The 22,869-nt window shown below is 45.1% G+C and overlaps 1 protein-coding gene across 1 annotated transcript in view; it reads left to right on the top strand.

Annotated features, from left to right (window-relative positions):
* Positions 1-22,869, top strand: part of Piezo2 (piezo type mechanosensitive ion channel component 2) — a 345,375-nt gene that overhangs the window by 307,614 nt on the left and 14,892 nt on the right. Inside the window, 14 exon segments of the mRNA XM_042055171.1 lie at positions 2,846-2,866; positions 2,869-2,939; positions 2,941-3,012; positions 4,353-4,365; positions 5,768-5,872; positions 5,875-5,929; positions 10,699-10,872; positions 13,332-13,739; positions 14,349-14,607; positions 16,767-16,949; positions 19,512-19,764; positions 20,597-20,729; positions 21,835-21,982; positions 22,082-22,296. Coding sequence (XP_041911105.1) covers positions 2,846-2,866; positions 2,869-2,939; positions 2,941-3,012; positions 4,353-4,365; positions 5,768-5,872; positions 5,875-5,929; positions 10,699-10,872; positions 13,332-13,739; positions 14,349-14,607; positions 16,767-16,949; positions 19,512-19,764; positions 20,597-20,729; positions 21,835-21,982; positions 22,082-22,296 — 2,110 coding nt within the window.

The raw sequence follows: 22,869 nt of genomic DNA, 5'->3' as shown, positions 1-22,869 counted from the left end.
GTGCTAAGAACACTCAGAATCCTCTCTGTTAGCTATTTTTAAATATACCATAAATTATCTTAGGGCAGATGTCACGTGACCAAATGTTCAACAACTAATAATGACTATTTCTAGGAAAGTAATTTTGAATGGGAGAAAAAATAAGAACAAATTGTCAAAAGCATTAAGGCCTGCTGGAGCATATTAGTGGCTATTCTTCTATGTCCTTTAGCCTGCAGGGCCAAAACCTCCCTCTTATGTCTGTAAAAGCAGCTTGAGGTCTTCTCCGAATAAGTATGGGATTTACCCACCTTGGTCTAGAGTTTCCTGAAGGGGAAATAAGGGAGGCTGGAGCGATGGCTTGAAAGTTAGGAACTCATGTTGTTTGTCATGAGGCCTGTAGTGCAGATCCCAGCACCCACATAACAAGTCAGATCCTGCACAGGCCTGTAACTCCACTTCCAAGGTGAGAGGTGAGCTGGGGGATTTCTAGGGCTTGCTGACTTCCAATCTAGCCAAGAAAACATAAGCCCTAGGTTCAAGGAGAGAACTTACCTCAATGAAATGGCAGGAAGTTGTGCCAGAGACCACTGGGTGCCCTCTTCTGGCTCCACCCATGGGTACAGACACATATGCACACACAAAATAACAAATAATTAAACTAAATAAGAGGCCAGAAATGCAGAGAAAATGGGGGCCTTGTAAAGTCTCTCTCTTGAAATCACTCTGCTGTGGCATCAGTGAAGCCTCCCGTCATCTCACTTCATGAGGCCCTTCATCTCTGCCTTTGCTACTTTGCTCAGCGAAGGGGACCCTCTGTTCTTTCTCACCCCCTAAAACCTGTGAAAGGCAAAGAGATACCACAGCCCGAAAAGTCCTGAGGAGGAGAAGGTAGCTGCATAGACAGGAAATGGTTCCATGGGAATATCAGAGATCGAGATTCTGGCCCAACCTGGTCCTTACATTTTGCTCTCTGCCACCCCTTCCCCTCCTGCCCCATCAGGCATGGCCTTCACTTGGAGGCTCCATTTCTTGTCTTACCCTTAAAAAAGAGCAAAACTTTACCAGACGTAAGCGTTCCATTCTTCCTAGGCCACTCAGAGCAGTTCTAGTCCTCATCATAAAGCCAAGCTCCGGTTCACACTGTGGCCTTCAAATCAGAGAGGAGATTATTGGGGAGCAAAGGCGGGCCATTCGGTACTCACTCTGAGCACAGTAGACAGAGGCCTGTGTGGCAGACACGTGATTGGGTGACCATCAGCTTACATACGTGATTAAGACAGACAGACAGAATGATCTAGTCCTTCTGTTTAGGTTCTTCCTCATTACACTCAGTAAGATGCATATAATATATGGTTTCGTTGTACCTGTGCGTAGCTAAGTGACTGCTGTAGGCAGCAGATAAACTGTCTGTCAACCCCCCCACCACAGTTAGAGCGCCTTAGGTCTACTTGTTGGCAAATCCCAGCATAGTACAGAATTGCTAATTACCACCTGTCTCTGAGGATCTCTAGAGATAACCCTCCCATGTAACTGCAAGCTTGCCTCGACCCACTTCTTCTCAGTCTTTCCTTTCCTTGGCCATGTACCATGGCTCTGCTCTCTGTTTCTGTGAGTATCACAAGTTTGTGTTCTGAGTGTCAGTGATATCATCTGGAGTGTGGTTTTCCACACCTGGCTTATTCCGTGTAACACGATGTCCTCTGCGGTCATCCACATTGTTACGAATTTTCCTTCTTTTTAAAAGCTGAGTGATGTCCCAGAGGGTGAGCTCACCAGTTGTAAAACCTCCTCCAATCTTTCTGAGTATTCAAAGGGCTTGAATTGGAGCCTCTCCGGAGTGTTGGGAGATGTGTGTGCGTGCCTGTCGCCAATTCCGAATGCCACTGGCCTCCTCTGAGCTGAGCTGCTGTGTGACAGCTCTCCAGGGTCTCCAGTCACAGCTGCAGTCCCGGGACAAAACTCACCACTAGCCATCCCAGCCTTCTACTAACCACAGATGATGGAGCCCACGTACAGACTTCTGTTATTGACGTGCAATCCCATCTGATTGTCTTAGGAAGATGGATCAGTTAAGCACATGAGCACAGGCAGCCTGGGGGAGTGAGCTTTGCCAAATGTAAGATGTTTTGACTGAAGTACAAGCACACGGGCAATAAAACAGGTTCCACCAACAATCCCTCAGACACTTGTAGAAAAGCCTCAAAGGGCCCCACAAGACAGGCACAGGCCGTCTCCGTTCCTGAGTTAATACTAGATGAACCTTTGAACTGCAATCTCTACACTTACTAAACTTCTTACAGTAAGGCTTCTAGAAATGTAGGCTTCACAGCCTCGGATTCATCCAAGCGTTTACCAAAATGTTTTTGGGGGGGGGAATTCATCTGTACTGAATGTATATAGGCCTTTTCTCTGTCTTCCCCTAAATAATGCGGTGTAGCAACCACTATCGTAGTGGGTACCTAGTAGAAGTGATAAAGAGATGGCTTCGAACTATGAGGGAGGGGTGTGTGGAGATTCTATACATAGAGTGTAGTTAGAGTTGCACATGTGTAAGAGACTTGACTATCCCTGGAACATGATATTTTGAGGAGTCCTGTTAGCCCCTGAGGGTCTGTTATGGCAAACATGAAAGATTTTACCTGAGGCTTTGGCTTAGTTCTGCCATTGCATGTATAGAGACTACAACCGGTGCTCAGGCCTTGGTCCCCCTCATTCTCTAAGTATAAAGAGTCCAGTACACATTGAGAGGCATCCTGAAAAATCCAGGGCTGGGTGTGGTCTACCCCACAGTGTCACAACACAACCCTTTGCAGTGTGGTCGTGTTCCAGACCCTTTAACCTGTGTTGTGCTTCTTCTGCCTAGATAATATCATCAAGAGGATATTTATATTCTGAAGTTTACCTGGGTCTTATTCCTGGCCACGGTGGATAGTTTCACCACTTGGCTCAACTCATTCCTCAAGGGAACACATCGATATATCCACAGTTCTGAGGATTGAAAGGTGTATGCTAACCCGAGAGATTAAGAAGGTAATTCCTTTTACTGCTTTCTACTTTCAAAGAGCTGCCAAGTCCCCGTGGGCCGTACATCCCAGTCCAAAATGCATGAGGCAAGAGAAGTTTCAAGTTTCCAATTTTGGTTTTGGATGTGGAAATATTTTCACTTACATAATGAAACACCTTGGGGAGGGAACACAAACATGAGCGTGAAGTTTTACTTCGATTTCATCATATATGTGGCCTGACAGTAACTTCCTAGACCATTTCAAGTGCACTTGGGTTTTAACGGCAACTGTTCAGGAGTGCTTATATAGAATTTCCCACCTGCCGGGCGGTGGTGGAGCACGCCTTTAATCTCCCAGCACTAGGGAGGCAGAGGCAGGTGGATCTCTGAGTTCGAGGCCAGCCTGGTCTACAAGAGCTAGTTCCAGGACAGCTCTAGAAACTACAGGGAAACCCTTGTCTCGGAAAACAAAAAAAAAAAGAAGTAGAATTTCCCACCCGTTGGCATCATGTCAGCATTCATGGGAGTTAGTTCAGACATGGAAGCAATTGGATTCCAGATAGTGTCCTGGTTAGTTGTTTTGTTGTTCTTGCTGTTTGTCGTGTTTTGTTCCCCCAACCCCAACTTGGCATAAGCTAGAGCCGTTTGAGAAGAGGGACCTCAAGTGAGAAAATGCCTCCATCAGAATTCCAGTAGGCAAGTCAGTGTGGCATCTTTTTGATTAATGACTGATTTGGGAGGGCCGCATCACAGCCCACCGAGGGTGACACCACTTCAGTGTAGATAATTCTAGGTGGCATAAGAAAGAAGACTGGAGAAACCATGGCAAGCAAGCCAGTAAGGAGCGCTCCTCCACGGTCTCTGCTTCAATTGTTGCCTCCAGGTTCCAGTCTTGAGCCCCTGCTTGGCTTCCCTTAGTGATGGATTATAAACTGTAAGATTAAATAAATTCTTTCCATCCAGTTGCTTTTGGACACGGTGTTAGTCACAGCAATAGAAACCTAACTAAACAACCTTATCTAAAATTCTAAAATAAAATCCCATCTTTCTGGCCAGCTGTTTCATAACCCTTGTTCTGTGTGCATTGAGGTCTAGCCCATGCTCATAAACAACCACAAAACACACATGCACACATGCATATGCACACACAGAGAGACACACACACTCACACACATGCACACACTCACCAGGAGTCCTCAGAAAATCCCGTTTATTCATTTTCTCTCTTCTATCAGAGTTAATAGGTTTGTTGTGCCCCATAAAGGATTATAATTTTTATCTGGGAATTTTGATCTGAAAACTCCAGAAAAAAATTAGAATATAAAGAGAGCTAACAAAATATACAAAAGTTACATATGACTTATAGATTGTACTTAAAGGTAAGTATTTTTTTATACATATAATTTTGTCAATTACACCTTAACAGGGTTGGGAACATTTTTTTTTAAATATACCAAAATAAAATAAAAATTAATAATGAAAATAAATTACAGAGCTTAAGTTAATCTAATTGAAAACAGATTTGATAATTTTCTCTACTAAGCTTGAGCCGATTTCTGGAAAGTGACTATTGTGAGATAGTAAGGAATTGTACCAGCAGCTATTACCTACCTTACGTTTTGTTACTATAAACTCTCTGGCCAAAGCAATTTAGGGATACAAGGAAGGCTGTCTTATAGCTTGAAGGGACACAGTATATGGCTTGGCAATGGGAGGAGTAAGGCAAGGCCACATTGTATCCGCAGGCAGGAAACAGGGAGAGATAAATGTGACTACTCAGCTGGTCTCCTGGGGAAGGACCACTGTTGCTATGATGAACACCAGACGAAAGCAACATGGAGAGGAAAGGGCTTCTCTGGCTTCTGCTTCCACAGCCACTGCCCATCATCCAAGGAAGTCAGGACAGGAACCCAAGCAGGGACAGGAACCTGGAGGCAGGAACTGATGCAGAGGCCGTGGACGGGTGCTGCTCTGCTTACTGACATACTCAACCTTTGTCCTGCTCTGCCTGCTTTCGTCTAGAACCCAGGACCATCAGCCCAGGGATGGTGTGACCCACAGTGAGCTAGGATCTTCCCTATCGATTAGGGAATTAGGACAATGTTTGTATAGCACCTCGTCTTATGGAAGCATTTTCTTAATTGTGGCTTCCCTCCTCTCCAATGAATGTATCTTGTGTCAAGTTGACAAAACAAAACAAACAAACAAACAAAAACTATCCCCCCCACCATATCTTGATTCCTCTGTTTTTACTTTTTCTTCAGTCCAGGATCCTAGAGCATGGAATGATGTTGCCAGCGCTTGACAACTGGCTCATCTTCCTCAGTTTAAACCTTTCTAGAAATGCCCCTTGGAAGCTGGGCAGTGGTGGCGCACGCCTTTAATCCCAGCACTCAGGAGGGCAGAGGCAGGCGGATCTCTGTGAGTTCGAGACCAGCCTGGTCTACAAGAGCTAGTTCCAGGACAGGCTCTAAAGCTGCAGAGAAACCCTTGTCTCGAAAAAAAAAACAAACAAAACAAAACAAACAACAAAAAAAAAAGAAGAAGAAATGCCCTTGGAGACATGTGGAGATGTGAAGATCAACCATCACATGTAGCAGTACTGACTGACACTAATGACTGTAAAAGGCCTCCTGACATTAATCCCTAAATTAACTAGCATCCTCATCAGTCCTTACTCTAGGTGTGCACACGGGCTGAGAGCTGTCAGTATTGCAAACTGTTGGCATTGTCCAAACAAGTGCTTCTTAAGAACCACCTGTGATGTCTCCTTTTCCACAGGGCAAACGTTCCAACACGGGGAAAGCATCCATATGTACTACCAAAACCACATCATGAACCTTTCCAGAGAGTCAGGACTGGACACAATGGACGAGCACCCTGGAGCGGTTCCAGGGCCCAGGCAGCTCACAGGATGGATAGCTTAGATTCCCATGACAGTATCTTCCAGGTATTTCACTTTCTTAACAATCGGTTGTTTTGTGAAATGAGGTAGATGCCAGCAAATGTGAGAAGTGATTGCGTGAAGTGAAAGCTAACCAAACACCTGGGATCCATACAGCAATGTTGGGGGAGGGAATATTGTCCTCCTCTAGGCTGACTGGGTAACAGCAGGACACCAACAATGAACAGTTTGACACACACATCTACCTCACTGGCACAGTCTAGGGGTTTATAAGATCCAGGCAAATAAGAATGGTTCATCACATTTGGATTTTACTCCTTACTATTTGTGTCAGGCTACGCCTTTACTTCCTCCCACAGGCTGTCTTTTGTTCTACCATTTTCTACCTTCTGTTGATATCACTGACCTTTCCTTTCAGAATTGTTACTTCCAAGTTTAGAATGAAAATTTCAGAAACAATTCTGTTAGAAAACATCCCCCCATCTTCTATAGGTTTCAGGTCTTCCATGCACCTGTTTTGCAGGAGGACAGCAGGCGACTCGATGCTAAGGGTGGTTTGGTACACTGAGCACATACTGTAGCCAGCCTGATTCATCCCTAGAATTATATAAAATGTGTGTGCCATTATTACCCATATTTGTTGCCAAGAAAAAATTTATTAAAGCGTGGTTTAAAGTGTGGTCTAAGCCTATAAGAGCAGAGCCAGGATCCAAAATCCACCATGTTCTATGCAGAACCCAGGTTTTGGACCTCTTGATGTCTCTCCCTTCTTCCCAGGCAAGTGTACTGTCCATCCAGAAAAGCTTCAGGAGCCTCCTGCAGCACGGCTCTAGATCCCTGCTGTCCGTTGTATCGGCTGGCTAATCCAAGTCACTGTCTTAGGAAGAAAAACCGACAATACCCAGGGGGACCATCTGACTGGGTGAACTGCACCATGCAACTGTCTTACAGGCAAAGAACTTTATCTCCTGAAGATAGCTGTGTATTTTATCATCTAACAGCTAAAATAATCTCCTATTCTAGGCCAGGACCTGAACTCATTTCTAGAACAAAACAGACATAAAAGTCATCCCTGAGTAGTGTCGTCTGGAAAAGGCTCTGTAACACAGTTCTTGCCTCTCTGCCTGCTGAGGAAGCACGGGTAGCCCTCCCAGGTGGGTCCCAGACGCGTCACGGGCACAGTGGCTGCCAACCATACTTTTCTTTTGCAGATACTGACTACATTTCATTCTGGATGAAAGGGAGGAGGAAGGGTATCACTTCACCGATAGCAAACTCAAAAATAGAAATTAACTATCAAAGGGACCGAGGATGTAGCTCAGTTGGCCATATTTACATACCAAGCCCATCCAGGCCCAGGGTTTAGTCACTGGTGCCAGAGATTGAAACAAACAAACAACAAAGTCCTAAAATTCAGAATTGTACTCATTGAAGAGAATGATTAGAGAATTTCTTACTTTGAATATAGTTTCTTATCTGTTGCTGAATTATTGTCTTTGAGTCGGCCAATTAAAGAAAACTCAAATACAGCAAGCCACCATATTTGCCTTTGGACACAGACCCAAATCTACTGGCATGGAAAAAGAATTTGTTTTTATTTACACACACACACTCACACACACACACACATACACACATATTATATATGCAATATGTAAAAACCTCAAGCTTTAAAATAGATTGCTTAATTTAACTATATATATGCATGTATTTGCCTATATTGATTTTGTGTAGATAAAACTGTTCATGGATGTAGTCTTTCATCTCTTTCCCAAACAGATGCTCCTTTAAGGTCTTTTCAGGAATAATAAAAGATTATGTTTCCTTATTTTTAAGCTGTAAAGTCAACAATATTTAGCTAATGTGATCTTCATGGAAAGAGGAACTATTTGGCCCCAGACTTCTCTTAGGGTTTCGAGGCCAACCATTTATTTCCTAATTGAGATGGTGCTTCCGATGCCTTTTAATTCCAGAATAAAATAACTGTTAGCAGACAAAGTGCCATAGTAGTAAAATTCATTTTCCATTTCTTTCTTGCCACACTTTTGTACTCTTCTCAGACTTAATTTCTGAAACTAGTTAGTCAAGCCGCAGCCACAAAGAAGAAATGTCAGCGACAGCGTTCAACCCGTTCCTAGCACCGTGTGTCCTGTGAGACCGTCCCACAGGCTTTATGGAAGAGACGCTTTACCCTTTTCTGTCGCAAGGTTTTGGTGAAGCACAAGTTCGCTGTTTATTTATAGTTCACTTAGACAATTGGAAACCATAAGTTCTGTCCTGGAGAGAAGCTTGTAAATCCTCTTCGTCGACTGTGTCCCAACAAGTCTCTCTCTGTCTGGAAATCAAAGCATTTAAATACAATCACTCTAGTTCATTTCTATGCCATGAATTAACATCCATTTTGTCCCCATTCTTCTTAGCGCTTACCTATTTCAGTCCAGCTCACAGTAACTCCTCCCTTCATCAGGGAAGGCCGACTGAAGACGTGGTTTAGTGATGCAGCATAGCCGGTGTCGTGTGGGACACTAGGTTCAGTCCTGACCGCAATACACGTGACAGTGGATGATGGTGCTCAGTTTGAGACTGTGCAGGGCAGATGTGCACCAGTGTGCAGATGTGTGCAGTCGGGCAGAGGCGGGGTGGAGGAGGTAGGCCATGTCTGGATGCCCTGGACACGCTCAGTTCCTGTGGCAGGGGGAGCATGAAGGTGGAGTATAAAGAATCCTCATTTCCAAATACCCAGCTGTAGAACCAAATCATAAAGCAAACAACCATTTTAATAAAAAAAAAAAAAAAAAAAAAAAAAAAAAAAAAAAAAAAAAAAAAAAAACCCATCATGGGAGCAATAGAATAAGAAGAAGAACACTGAGATGAGAAGAACCCTGGGCATTCCTCTAGAGACATTTCCAGATGGGTCCATCCATCCTTCATGCAGGTATTTTTCCTAACACGTACAAGAGCTTTCCTCAGAGCTCAGACCACCCTGCTCTACAAATCCGCATCAAATACAAACTATATTTATTGCTTGGATTCCAAAAAGAGTTCAGAAAAATCTGTTTTACTTGTGCCAAAGTCACACTCACATCCAGTTGCAATTATTCCCACCCACACAGTGAAGAACATATTATATGCACATACAATATATAACTTATACCTTTTCATTTTTCTGTCATCAAGATATGCTGTCTCTTAATGTGACTTGTAATATTTTTTTTAACCAAGCACCTGCCTTTAAATATGACCTAAATAGAAAACCAAGACCAGAATGAAAATTGGGAGTCAACAGACATCACACTTATAGACCATGTTTTAAGAAAACAAATGTTAAAAATTTGCAAAATCATAAAACTGTCATCAGTACTGAATGGAAATCAGCAGCATTAATATTCGGTAATGTATTTTGATTTTCATTTTACTAAAAGGGATGCTAGGTTTACTTGTGAGAAGTCCATGAACCCACAAATTTGCCCTTCACAGTGGCTCAGCAACACTCCCATGTGTCTTCAAACAGAAATTCACACCCATTTAAAGTTTCTGGGGAACCCCTGCACTAGAGAAAGGTAGCGTGTCACCAGGAGAGTCCTCAGACACTGCGCATTTTGGGCAGGACAGGTCTTGCCGCCCTCCTTCCAGGAAACAGGCATGGTTGTGGTCTGTTCCCTTTACATCTTGTGTCCCACACGGTCCACGTCACATTTTTTTTTCCACATAAGACAACATGAGATGGAATCAGAATAAGAACTTAGCAACAAAAACCAGATTTCCTTTGATATTAAATCCTTTAAATCCAGGGTCAGACGGGCGAGCTAATTCTAAGAGTTCCTCCTAAGATCGGGCGTGTGACTTTACCATCTGCTCTTGTTGCTGCCAAACGGTGTAACGTGCGTTCTATGAGGACGCTTTCCAATAAAGGGGTGGCTGTGGTTTGAAATCTGCCACCTGAGAATTGCTGTACCCCTTCCGAGGATGGCATCTCTATTCTGTTCCCCCCATGGCCGGTCCGTGGAGTAACAGGAAATGAGGGATTTAGTCAATGGGTTTTTCTCCTTGGGACGCCCACCCAAACTCGAATCATGATCTTTAATAAAAATTAGTAAAAACAAAACATTAACAGACAAAATATGTCCAACATTACTAGTAATTCCTTTTATTGTTATTGGTGCCATTTTAATATTTACCTTGGTGATATTTCTCGTCACATTATCAGATCAGCGTCTCTTCTACAGGCAAGGAATCTGGTTTGGCTTAGTCCACGTGATTTAGCAAATGAGACGGAAGATTCAGTATGCGGTGGCATTCCTGAGTTCCCGGCTCTTAATTTGAAAGTTGTATTATAAAACTAAAATCTTTCCTACAAAGTGTACATGCAGGTATTCCTGCATTTGCAATTGAGTTGAGACTCTTGGCTCACAATTCCAAAGAAAGCATTTTTAATTCAGTCACAAAAGAACCAATCAAGGACCTGAACGTTGTAAAATGACGCCTGGGCGTGTCCTCATTCTGCTTAGTGTCTCACCCAAGAAAGGGCCATTTGGGAGTTTATCCCTAGCCAGTAAATTTTTGTTTCAACTCCAGTTCTTCTTTTTTATTTATCCTGCCAAACAGGTCCTTCCCTACCCTGGAGGACTCGGTCGTCCATTCCCCCCCCCCGCCCCCTCCACCCCCGCTCCGCCCCCATGCCACGGCCATCCTGCCCGTGGTGCTGTTGTGTTGTGGTTGCCGCACGGCGGTGTGGGGGTCACGCTGCCCCTGTGTGACTTGGTGCACCGCTTGGGTTTAACTCTGTGTTTCTGTAACTGTGTTGCGCTGTTAGCTGCTACACTGAAGCAACCTGCTGATCTCAAGGCAGTCCCACCCTTGATGATTTAGATGGACAAGACCCTGTTCCTAAAACAAGCGAGCGCGCTCGGCCTAGGCTCCGTAAAATGTTCAGCATGGACATGTCCTCCTCATCAGCTGACAGTGGCAGTGTAGGATCAAGGTGCTTAACTTGTGCATGCTTGTTCCATAACCTACGCCCCCCCTCCCCGTGGATGTCATTGCAACATATGAGTTCCTGAGATGAATGCCATTTTTCTTTTCTTTGCCCTTTGATTTTTAAGAATTTGCATGAATAAAGCATAACCAAGCACCTTCTGTGACATAATGTTTCCAAGACAACGCTCTGTGAACTAAACTATGTCCCTTCGTTTTGTCTGTTAGGGATTGATTAAAAACCCTAATTGGAAATGTTGTCCTCCATTTTCAAAGAGTTTTCACTTTTCATTTATAAAGATATATATTTGATATATCTAATAGATACATATCAATATAATTAGGAAAATCCGTTCCAATATATAGCCACTTTCAGTTAATGTAAAATAAAATGTCTATATTTGGCGTGTATATTTAACAGGAAAATTGAATGGTACTTTTACCATTGACTTTTGAAAAGAAACATTATGTAGAAACCTACATCTTTATTGACTACCATCTACCTGTTTGGAAAGGATTATTCTGGGCTTAAGTTTTCTTTTTAAATTCTACCAGAAAGCAACATTCAGCTAGAAATTATCTGCATAGAACTGCAAAACCCTCCCCCCCCCTCCCCCAACAAAATCTTAGTGTTGTTACCGGGACCCTAACTATATTGTGTTCATCCTGGCATGAAAATAACCCAAGCCAAAGGCAACCTCCATTCTGACCCCTGGTTGGTCAGCAGAGGGCGGGTTTGTCTTTCTTTTGCTGGCTGTTGAACATGTTTGACCCTGTGGTGCTGTCCACGGGGCCTGGCTCAGGCAACATGTTTTGTTTTCTGAGCCATCCTCTCTCAGGCACGAGCTTGTTACATCCTTCTACTCTGAAGATCCCCTGAAGACACACCTCATCCTCTGAGGCCCTGAGGTGACCAACCCTAAACCTTGGAGACCATGCTTGACATCACTTAATGACCATGATGGAAGTTTAGACCTAATGTTTATCTGATTCCCATGGCCTGATCATTCCCTGGAGTGTTGCTCAATCCAGTGGCTTCCTACGAGGCTCTGTTTACTGAAATAAGCCTGAGCAACTTTGCCGAGGGCTATCATTCTCAGAGCCTTCTACGGCGTGGCGGGGGGTGACAAACTCAGAACCAAAGTCCTGAGCATGTTTAGTGCCTGCATGGTCATCCCAGCATCTTCAGTTACAAGGTGCCACAGAAGGTGTGTCAGCCATCCATTCATTGCTCGTTGGCTTGTCTACACTGGTATCCTGCAATTTGAGAATCTGTGTTTGCGGAAGCTACTTGCTTACATATGCCAGTGAGACAGCAGTGTGTATTTCAGAGTCTGATACACTATCCTTCCGCATCCAGCAGATCCCAAACATCTTGTCTCCTCGTCAGGGACCAAATAGTTAAGAAAGGCATGCTATGGGTTTCAGCATGCGATGAATTCAATATGGCTGCTTCGTTTTCTGTTCTAACCTTCTTGCATGGGTTTGCCAGGGAAGGCGAGGGAACACCTAGAAATGAGATGAGGAACACTAGAGAAAAGACAACAGGGAAGCCAGCATGGGACTAACAGAAAAAAACAGGGGAATGGATGTGAGGAAACTACAGGAAGAATGCATTTTTAAAAATAAAGAAAGAATGAATGAAAGGAAGGAAGGAAAGAAGAGAGGGGAGAGAAAGTTGTTGGCATGAAAAAGTAGAAAAAGGCTCTGAGACAGAGCAAGCAGCTGAGAAGGAAGAGACAGTAAAGGTGGGCCCCACATGCAAGACCAAGAAACTCACGAGAAATGTCTGAGAACAGGGGAGAAGGTAAAGATTCAATGGGAAAACATGCTTATTCCGAGAAGAAAGAGGCCAAGGACGAGAAAAGCAGAAAGAGATCAGCATTAAAGCAGGGGGATTTATAAAGCATGTGCTTGTTTAGTTCAGCCGACTGTATCTGATGGATTCTGTCATCCTCAGTGGGCCTGGGCAGGTCCCTTGTGCAGGACTGAAAGTAGGCTATGTCTTGATCAAGCACCTAGAGGAAACAATCAAGCATGGCTTCTCCTTCCCATATGCTCTCTCTTTTAAGGAGTGATGGCGGTAGGTACGCTCTGCTAAACGTGTGCTGACTTGGGAATGAACCTGGAGCTCATGGCTGTGGATACCGATCCTGTGTTGAACACATCTATGCATAGACGGGGTGGCTCCTTGCAAGGCGTGTCACTTGCTGCGGTTTGGAAAGGATGTAATGCTCACTGTCCACTCTCGCATCTGGAAGGCTACTGCTTGCAGTTTCTGCAGAGTGGGAGTGCATTTCTGGAAGGAACAAAGCAGATGGGATTCACAGAAGGGGGCGTTTCCCTTTCTCACATGCTTGAGGTTTTGACTTGGGAGTTCTAAGGCAATGTTGTAAGGACTGGGACAGGTTCCAAGCTGGTATAAATGCTAAGACGAGCCCTCTTGCCCATCTTCTCTCCTGACAGCGAGCCCACACAGTGCACCATGCTGTATTCACGCCAAGGGACGACAGAAACCATTGAGGAGGTGGAGGCTGAAGCTGAGGAGGAGGTGGTAGAGGGTCTGGAGTCTGAGCTCTGTGACGCGGAGGACAAGGAGTATGTGGCCGAGTATGAGGCAGGAGTAGAGGAGGTCAGCCTCACGCCGGACGAGGAGTTGCCTCAGTTCTCCACAGACGATGGGGATGTGGAGGCCCCACCCTCCTACAGCAAGGCTGTCAGCTTTGAGCATCTGTCCTTTGCCTCACAAGATGACTCCGGGGCCAAGAACCACATGGTAGTCAGCCCCGATGACAGCCGTACAGACAAGCTGGAGTCGAGTATCTTACCACCCCTGACTCACGAGCTGACAGCCAGCGAGCTGCTGATGAACAAGTAAGAGAAGGAACCACAGAAGGAACCATCACACATATGCGTAGAAGGCAAACATACAATCCTGGGTCAATACCATGACTGAGTGACTGACTCAGCCAAAAGTATCCAGTGACATTTGTGTTCCTACCTCTTTCTATAAGGTCTCAGACAGGTTGAGAATCCCTAATTTGAAAACCCAAGATGTTCTGAAATCCAAAAGAGCTCAAAAGCATCCACATAGTACGGGAGATAGATGAATTTGTGCCATTAATCTCTGTGCATACATAAAACCATTGGAAAGTATTCTGTAAAATGACCGTCAGTCCATATGAATATGGTATATATAAGGCATAGATTAACTGCATGTCGAAACTTGATTTCAATATCCAATAATGTTTCATTATGTAATTTAGTAGTCCAAGATATGTAGGCCCTCAACATCTCAGACACTTCCCAAGTGCTTTAGACAAAGGAGGATCAGCCTGTATGGGGCTGTTTTTCTTATTCTCAGATAGATAAGCATACACAGAGGAGGCATGTGTAGATGCACAACACAAGAGATAATCATAAATGCAAGTCATTGATTTGGAAAAGGTGCAGACAAGGATCCATTTGTGCTTATTTTAACAGGATGTTCCATGATGATGAGCTTGAAGAATCCGAGAAATTCTACGTGGACCAGCCCCGGTTCTTGCTGCTTTTCTACGCCATGTACAACACTCTGGTAGCCCGCTCAGAAATGGTGTGCTATTTCGTGATCATCCTCAACCATATGATCTCTGCCTCCATCATCACCCTCCTGCTGCCCATCCTGATCTTCCTCTGGGCCATGCTGTCTGTCCCCAGGCCCAGCCGGCGTTTCTGGATGATGGCCATCGTCTACACTGAGGTAGGCCGGTCTGCTGCATGGCCTACTTAGACTAGTGATCTTTATCAGCAATAGCGACCTGGTACTGACAATTTCATACACCTGTTCAGGCCTCACACCTTACACAGGGTAGGTTCCGGTGCCGTTCCTGATTAAACACACAAGGAGACAGCTGAGGTGGGATTCAGTAGTTGACCAAAGGTTGTGAAATTGCTGGAGACAGCTTTGGAAGCCTTCTTTGTGAGACCTGTGATATTAACCAGTGTCACTACTGCCGCTGTAGATGTCTTTTGCCAAATTGAGTGGAGTGTCTTGAATCAGTGAGTAGCCAAAGCATAGACTCAGAATTAAACTCACGGCAAAGCACCTCGAGTGTGGTCTGATGGAGCGCCACGCGTGTTCCATCCTTAAAGTCTCTTTCCGTGCATCCCAGCACGGAGCCTTGAAAATCTAAATGGCAGGAGGACACGCTGGGGATGATGCGCCCCTGCTTGAACAGACATGGGGCCTTGTTTGCCATCTTTCCTGTGAAATACAGAAGACTGCCAAGTCTCCTGCAAACTGTGCCCCTTGGCGGGGAGGAGAGGCTCACAGGGCATGTGCCCAGGCTTCTTCAGTTGAAGACAAAGGGACTCCCTGACTCAGAAAAGAAAGTTCACTCTGAAGAGCATTGTGATTCATGTTTATAGTACAGTGCTCATGAAAGATGCACCATTTAATCTAGAACCTACTGCGAGTTTATAAGTAATCATTTTGTAAACAAATGATCTCAAAACTATGTGGATTAAGTATTGATAGTATGTATGTCATATCCTTAATTTAAGAGAGAGAGAGAGAGAGAGAGAGAGAGAGAGAGAGAGAGAGAGAGATCGATCCACGGATAAGTGCATGTCTGTTTCTCTACTTGACCTGTCCCTCACAGTCTTGCCAAAATGATCGTTCCTGAGTATCACTTCCATTACATCCCTCCAGGACATAGATGACTCTCCTAAGGGAGAGGGTGCCATACCACAGCACCCAGCCCCACTGTGTGGGAGAGTTTCCTAGCACCTTGTTCTTAAATACATGGTTTTCATATTAAATAATATTCTTGCTTTTATCTCAGTCTGCAGCTGCAAGAAAAGTATTTGTGCAAGCCAGTAGTTTAGCAGAACCTCCAGTGGAATAAAGACTTTCTATTGGCTATAAAAAAAGTGTGTGTGTGTGTGTGTGTGTGTGTGTGTGTGTGTGTGTGTGTGTTATTGCTTAAGTTGAGTTTTTTAAATTTTCTCTCTCAGGGTAAATTAAGTGAGAAATCCCATTGACATTCCTTCCCTGTATAATTTGAGGTGTGTTCAGAAACCCAAGAGCTAGGCTACACGCAATGAAACAAGTAGAGAGCAAATCCTCCTTGCTTCCGTAGTCTGGAGAAGACTGTGGTAGGAGAAAACGGTGGGGGGGAAAACGAACGCTGTGTGCATCGGACCCTCCCAGTGTGGAGCTGAGGAGAGCTTGCCTAGCACACACAAGCCCTGCTTCTGTCCTCAGCACCGTAAAACACCAGTGTGGTGGCCTGCGCCCGTTAATCACAGCACTCTGAGGGACACCTGGAAAACAAATTCAGGCTCTCTTTGGCGTTTAGGGGCTAAATTAGGCCTCTAAAAACAAGAAGAAAAGGAAAAGGGAAAGGAAATGATGTCTGCCTACACAAGAGCAGGCCAGGCTTCAAGCCTCTCCACACCAAAAGAAACAAAACCTCACCAGCTCCCCACAAGTGCACGGTATTTCAGGAAAATTCACAAAATAAAGCCTTATATAATATATAAATATATTCATATTCGAGTTTGCCCTGACTTCCTTATTTGAATAGCTGGATAATTGAATGTATAATTAAGTCAACATAAAAATTGACCTCTTCAAAAACAGAAAATGATCAGTCATTTCAGGTGGCCGCAGGAGTAATCCAACGGCTTTGCTTGGCTACGGGTGATACTTTTAATAACACAGTGTTTCTCTTATTCTGGAAATGAGAAACATACTACCAACACTTTAAACCCAATCGCGTTAAGGTCATCATATATAGTAATTATACACCGCTAAAACTGTGTAGCAGGCATGTTTTCTTAATTCTTACTCCGCTATTTCTCAGGTACTGCTAGTCCTAGAAGGAATGACTTTTTATTTCTATCATCCAAATGTAGGTGGCGATTGTAGTAAAATATTTCTTCCAGTTCGGCTTCTTTCCTTGGAATAAGGACTTGGAATTGAACAAAGACAAGCCCTACTTTCCCCCAAACATCATAGGAGTGGAGAAGAAAGAGGGCTATGTTCTTTACGACCTCATTCAGCTGCTGGCTCTGTTCTTCCATCGCTCCATTCTGAAGGTACCTAAGTGTTAACAGTTCGTTACCCCAATATTGGTCAGTTTTGTCTGCAACAGTACTGAAGATCCTGAGCACTTGGGATCATTATTGACAGTGGGGCCAATGGCAGGGTTGAGCATTTACCAGCATTTGCGGAGCATCGCATGAAGGAGACGCGGTATGGTTTCAGCACTAGTCTGAGTCAGAGCATCCGAGAACACTGAGACAACGCCTTGTCTCTCTTCCCCGTTTCAACTCCTGCCCATCTTCTAGTGATACTGCCTTCACCAGGCAGTCTCTTATGAAGCTACAACTGGGAGGAAGAGGCTTCCCAGGGCGAGCCATAGACTACTGTGCCTAGAAAAATCTCACCATTGAGGAAGCTGTTGGCCCCATGGCCTGAGGAAGATCTCTGCAGGGCAACAAATCCCAGGCACACTCACTCTTACCCTTTTCTTTGAGTTACATACATCCATCATGCAAGTGTGCACATGCACACACATGTATGTGTATATACACACATATATGTAATATACATGTGTGTATGTGTACATAGTATATGTATGTATACATACATGTTCCCTTTTATTGAACATAGATTCTTCTCATACAATACAATCGCAAAGCAGTTTTCCATCCTCTTCCCCTTCCAGTTATCCCCCACTTACTCTCCCATTGCATCCACTTCCTTCCTATCTCTCATTAGAAAAGAACAGACTTCTAAGAGAGAACGATAAAACATAACGAAATAAAATGTAAGATTCAATGAAAACCATCACACTGAAATTGGACAACAGAAAAAGAACCTCAAGTGAAGGCACAAGAATCAGACCCATTCACCCCCACACTCAGAAGTCCTGTAAAAAACTAAACTGGGGCTGGAGAGATGGCTCAGAGGTTAAGAGCACTGGCTGCTCTTCCAGAGGTCCTGAGTTCAGTTCCCAGCAACCACATGGTGGCTCACAACCATCTATAATGAAATCTGGCGCCCTCCTCTGGCATGCTGGCATACATCAAGGCAGAATGTTGTATACAAAATAGATAAATCTTAAAACAAACAAACAAACAAACAAAAACACTAAACTGAAGGCCAGAACCTATATGCAGAGGTGCAGACCTGTGTAGGTGCCATGATCGTTGCTTCAGTCTCTGTGAGCTCGTACGCACCTTGCTCAGTTATTTTAGAGGGTCTGGTCATCCCAGTGTCCTCTGTCTCCCCTATTTCCCCTACTCCTTTTAACTCCTCTTCTGCAGATTCCCCAGGCTTGAAGAGGAGGGATTTGGTGGAAACATCTCACTGACCTGTGAGTTCCAAGGTCCTCCTCGAGCATAGTGTCTGGCTGTGGGTCTCTGCATTTGTTCCTGTCTGCTGCCTTTCTTTCAGCAGCCACGTGTGTGTTTTCCTTCTCACACACTACAAGTTGTAGACAGGAAGTCTATTGGCAGAAGCAAGCCAATCCGCCATAACTATAGAAATAACTCTACAGTTCCATTTCAGAGCCGCCACGCTTGTCACCGTCTGACTTTTTTCTATTGCTGCCCTGCTCCCTTTTCCAAAATACCCTAAATTTATAATTTATTAAATCAAAACATGCCTTTATCAGTCCTTATCAGATCCTGTTTAGAATAAAACTTGAAGCTTTGCTTTTTTGTTTGTTTTGTTTTCATTTTTTTAATGTATCCTGCGCCTAGCTCAGCATCCAAACCTGGCCTAGAACTCACTATGTAGCCGAGGCTGTTTTCAAAGTTGTCATCCTCCTGCCTCAGCCTCCTGAACTATAGGGTGACAGGAATGTACTGCTAGGTTCAGCATTTTTGATGCCTTAACGATGACTCACAAGGAGAACAGACCAAGGCTTGAGGAATACACGTACAAACAGAGCATCCGGGGCTCAGGGGAGGAGTTCCCTGGAGTTCTTCACATGCAAGTGGAGCCACACTACATACAGTTGATGTGTGGTCCCAACAAGGTCTCCCTCCAGCAAGACCAAGGGCTTCTCAGACTCCAGATCTGTACATTCTTGACCTCTTTAATAGCTCTTTATCCCATTTTCTTACAGCAGAAATCAGGATCTCCAGTAGAGCCAGAGTCTTTGCCCTACACCTGGTCAGCAAATTTCACATAGAATTTTTGCAGTTTTGCTCTGAGTCTTGAATAAGCCAAGGCTCACCCCACCATGTGGGCTGGGAGACGGCCAGAATCATTCTACAAAGCAGAGACACTTGTAACGTGGGATGCTAAGATTGAGCTCACCTGTGGATAGTAAGTGAGCCGAGGCTATTTCTAGTGAGCGCTCTAATATGTTCTAGAAGGTTCTAGAAATCAAGACACTCTCATCTCTTCCTTACCTATCTATCCTAACTATACCCACCTTGTCTTAGTTAACTACACAATCTCTTTTCACCAACAACCATCTCCACTCTCCTAGGACACTCGCACAATTCTGCACAGGCTTCCTTAGATACGCCTCCCTTGGATTTCCGGTTTCAAGGGGCTGAATGTTAGAACCGACACTATAAGAAAGCCAGTTGGCCCATCTGAGATGCTAGCTAGCCTCAGCTGTCACCTTCTCTGCTTCTCAGTGTCACGGCTTGTGGGACGAGGACGACATCGTTGACAGTGGCACGGACAAGGAGGAGTCTGATGACGAGCTGTCCCTGGATCGCGGCAGAAGAGGCTCCTCAGATTCACTGAAGTCCATCAACCTGGCCGCTTCTGTGGAGTCCGTGCATGTGACCTTCCCAGAGCAGCCGGGGGCGGTCCGGAGAAAACGTTCCTGCGGCAGCACCCAGATCTCCCCACAGTCCAGCTTCTCTTCAAACAGGTCCAAAAGAGGTATCCATTATTTGGCCTTTAGGCTGAAATAAGCCCCGGGCAGTCTTATTTCTCCGGTGTCTCCGCATCTGGGAAGGAGAGCCATCGGGTGCTATTGGTTGAAGATACTGTAATATGGCAGATCATCCTCTGGCATCAGACAGACCCAAGTTCAGGTCCTGTTTCAGCTCTGTAGCTTCCTTCATTGTTCAAGGTGTGCAAGCCCATGCAGGGACCAGAGTTTCAGGTAATAGAGGAGGCAGCCAGCACACACGCTAACGTGTACCAATGTAAGGCCCATGACAATTCATTCACCATATATGAAACCTCTGCTGGGTGGGTTATAAATCATAACAGATTTTGAAAATGGGCTTAGATTTTACCAACGGAGATTTGGGAGGGCGCTACTGGGACTGAACCCAGGCATTTATCTTCAGAACCTGCTTTTGGGGCAGATACTGAGAGATCAAGTCATACTGGTTTTCCAATTGGAGCAATCAGAATATGAGAAAAAGTCTGAGTCATGCACCCCCATCTGGAAAAACTGAGACCTAGAACACTAGTGAGCACAAGTAAAGCTAGCTATTCCCCTCTGTGTTTCTTCCTGAACAAATGCTACAGAACCATGCAGAGGAGACCCACTGGGTATGAACCCGCAGATCTATCGCAGCCTCAGATCAGCATAGAAGTCTGCTCCTTGAACACTCAGTAGTCAGTCCTAAAGCCATCCGTGCCCTACATAATCCTCTGGGGCAGGTGAAAGCCAGGGCCCTACACCCAAACTGAGTTCTGTTGACAGATCCACTGTTAACCCTCAAGTCTCTGACCTCTCTCCTTTTCCTGCTCTTCCCAGGTAGCACAAGCACCCGGAACAGTAGCCAGAGAGGAAGCAGTGTTTTGAGCATTAAACAGAAAAGCAAAAGAGAACTTTACATGGAAAAGCTTCAAGAGCATTTCATCAAGGCAAAGGCATTTACCATAAAGAAGTGAGTGGGCAGAAACACGCGGGCTGTGTGCTCTGACTGGAGCTGGGGAGCTGGTACCAATGGCTCCCTAGAAACCAGAGGTGAAGAAGGGAGAAGGCGTTTGTTGCAACAGAAGACAGTGACCCATGGTTATAGGGCTTTAGAAACCATTTCTTAGTGAATGCCTACATCAAGGGTTCACTTTATAAGCTTTCAGGCATTGCTTCTGAAAGCCCAGCCAGGCAGGGAGGAGCATGAGGTTGACGTCGGATGGGAGTCATGATGCCCTCTTTCCTCCAATAATAGGGCTGGGTGGCATTGGGCCAGGCTCCTTGTTCATCATCCTACAGTTGGTCCCTGGCCTTCTTTACAGGTCCCTCTACCTTGCTGGTGATTCAACAAGGCAATGCCCAAGCACAAGCAGGGAGAAAGACACAACAGGACTGGGACTGTAATGTGACACAAGCCCTAATATGGATTAGCTCAAACCTGGAGAGCCTGCAGCTCTTAAATGGGGCTTTGATTTAAATGCAGAAGCCAAGTCACAGTGAAGCTATGGGGCTTGAAGGACAATGCAGAGACAGAGACATGCTTGCACAGTGGTAGTGGCAAAGAAAAGAAACAAAAGCCAAGAGCAGCCAGGAGACGCCATGATGGGCATAAGACTCCACATCAGAAGAGACAGGAGACATCTGATATATGCTCAGCTATGGAACTCCAGGTCTCAGCGTCCTCATAGGCTCCCTCACTTTCTCCTCCTCTGGCCTCAGTCACAGTCTCACCCCAAATTTTATATACATTTAGGGTAAAACAGAGAGAATTCTGCAACACGGGCTTATATAGAATGAATAGCCAGACCCAGACAACCACATACCCAGTGCCTGGCTTTTAGGGCATTATGCAATTCTGTTCGGCTTCAAGTAAGAGAAGAGTCATGGAATCTTCCAGGTTCTACCTGCGTTGGCAGTAAACTCCTCTGTACTCCCTGAACAGGGGTCTCTCCAAGGGTCTCTGCCTCGGCTTGTAGTAGAAGGTGGGGCCTGGATAGGAGCAGGAGAGTGGAGTTGGAGCGGGGTCAGCCATTTTCCCATGCTACCCTTGTGAAACAAGCGGCCTTGTCTTGCAGAACTCTGCAGATATACGTACCCATTCGGCAGTTTTTCTATGACCTCATCCACCCGGACTACAGTGCTGTGACTGACGTGTATGTGCTGATGTTCCTGGCCGACACTGTGGACTTCATCATCATCGTCTTTGGCTTCTGGGCCTTTGGGGTAGGTTGGGCCAAGGGTCCTCCCTCATCCGCTGACTAGGAGAGAAGATTTCTATCTTGAGAAATGCCACTCAGGCTGAGCCTGTTCTTCCCTCCCCAGAAACACTCAGCGGCTGCAGATATTACCTCTTCTTTATCAGAAGACCAGGTCCCCGGGCCATTCCTGGTGATGGTTCTTATTCAGTTTGGAACCATGGTGGTGGACCGTGCGCTCTACCTCAGGAAGACTGTGCTGGGCAAGGTCATTTTCCAGGTCATCCTCGTGTTTGGGATCCACTTCTGGATGTTCTTCATCTTACCCAGTGTGACTGAGAGGTAAGGTCGCCCCCAAAGAGATCCACTGGGATGGTGGAACGGCAAAAGGCAAGGATCTGAGCGATGTTCGGTTCAGACGCAGAGTTGGAGTTCACTCCTCCTCCTCAGTGGATATCTCATCCATGTTTGCAGAAACAAAGGTTTCAGAAATAAGAGAAGTGGCAGTCTCAGATCCAGGGCAGACCAAAGAACTTTGAGCTGTGTTTGTCTCTACCACGCAGCCAATGTCAAGAGGAGCTGAGTTTGGTCTTAGGTGCACCCGTCAAAGGGGAAGAGGACACGAGACAGTGTCATGTGAGAAACTGATGAGAAATGGGGTTATTCAGCTGGTTCAAAGACATATCAGGAGGTGATAAGGGGAAAGTGATAATATCAGACACATGGATGATAATGGAACCCGAAAAGCCCATGTAGGGGACCAGGTAGACCCATTACAAAATGATGTTGTTTCTGTCAGGACTATTGCTAATGGTTAAAATAGACTAAGAATTGGCATGAGTGAATTTATAAAGGGTAGATACTACTGAGCAAGTTGAAGTATACAGTAATCCCAGAATTCAGGAAGCTGGAACA

The sequence above is a fragment of the Arvicola amphibius genome, chromosome 5, assembly GCF_903992535.2.
Source record: "Arvicola amphibius chromosome 5, mArvAmp1.2, whole genome shotgun sequence".
NCBI classification, from domain to species: domain Eukaryota; kingdom Metazoa; phylum Chordata; class Mammalia; order Rodentia; family Cricetidae; genus Arvicola; species Arvicola amphibius.
This window is presented reverse-complemented; position numbering and strand designations above follow the sequence as displayed.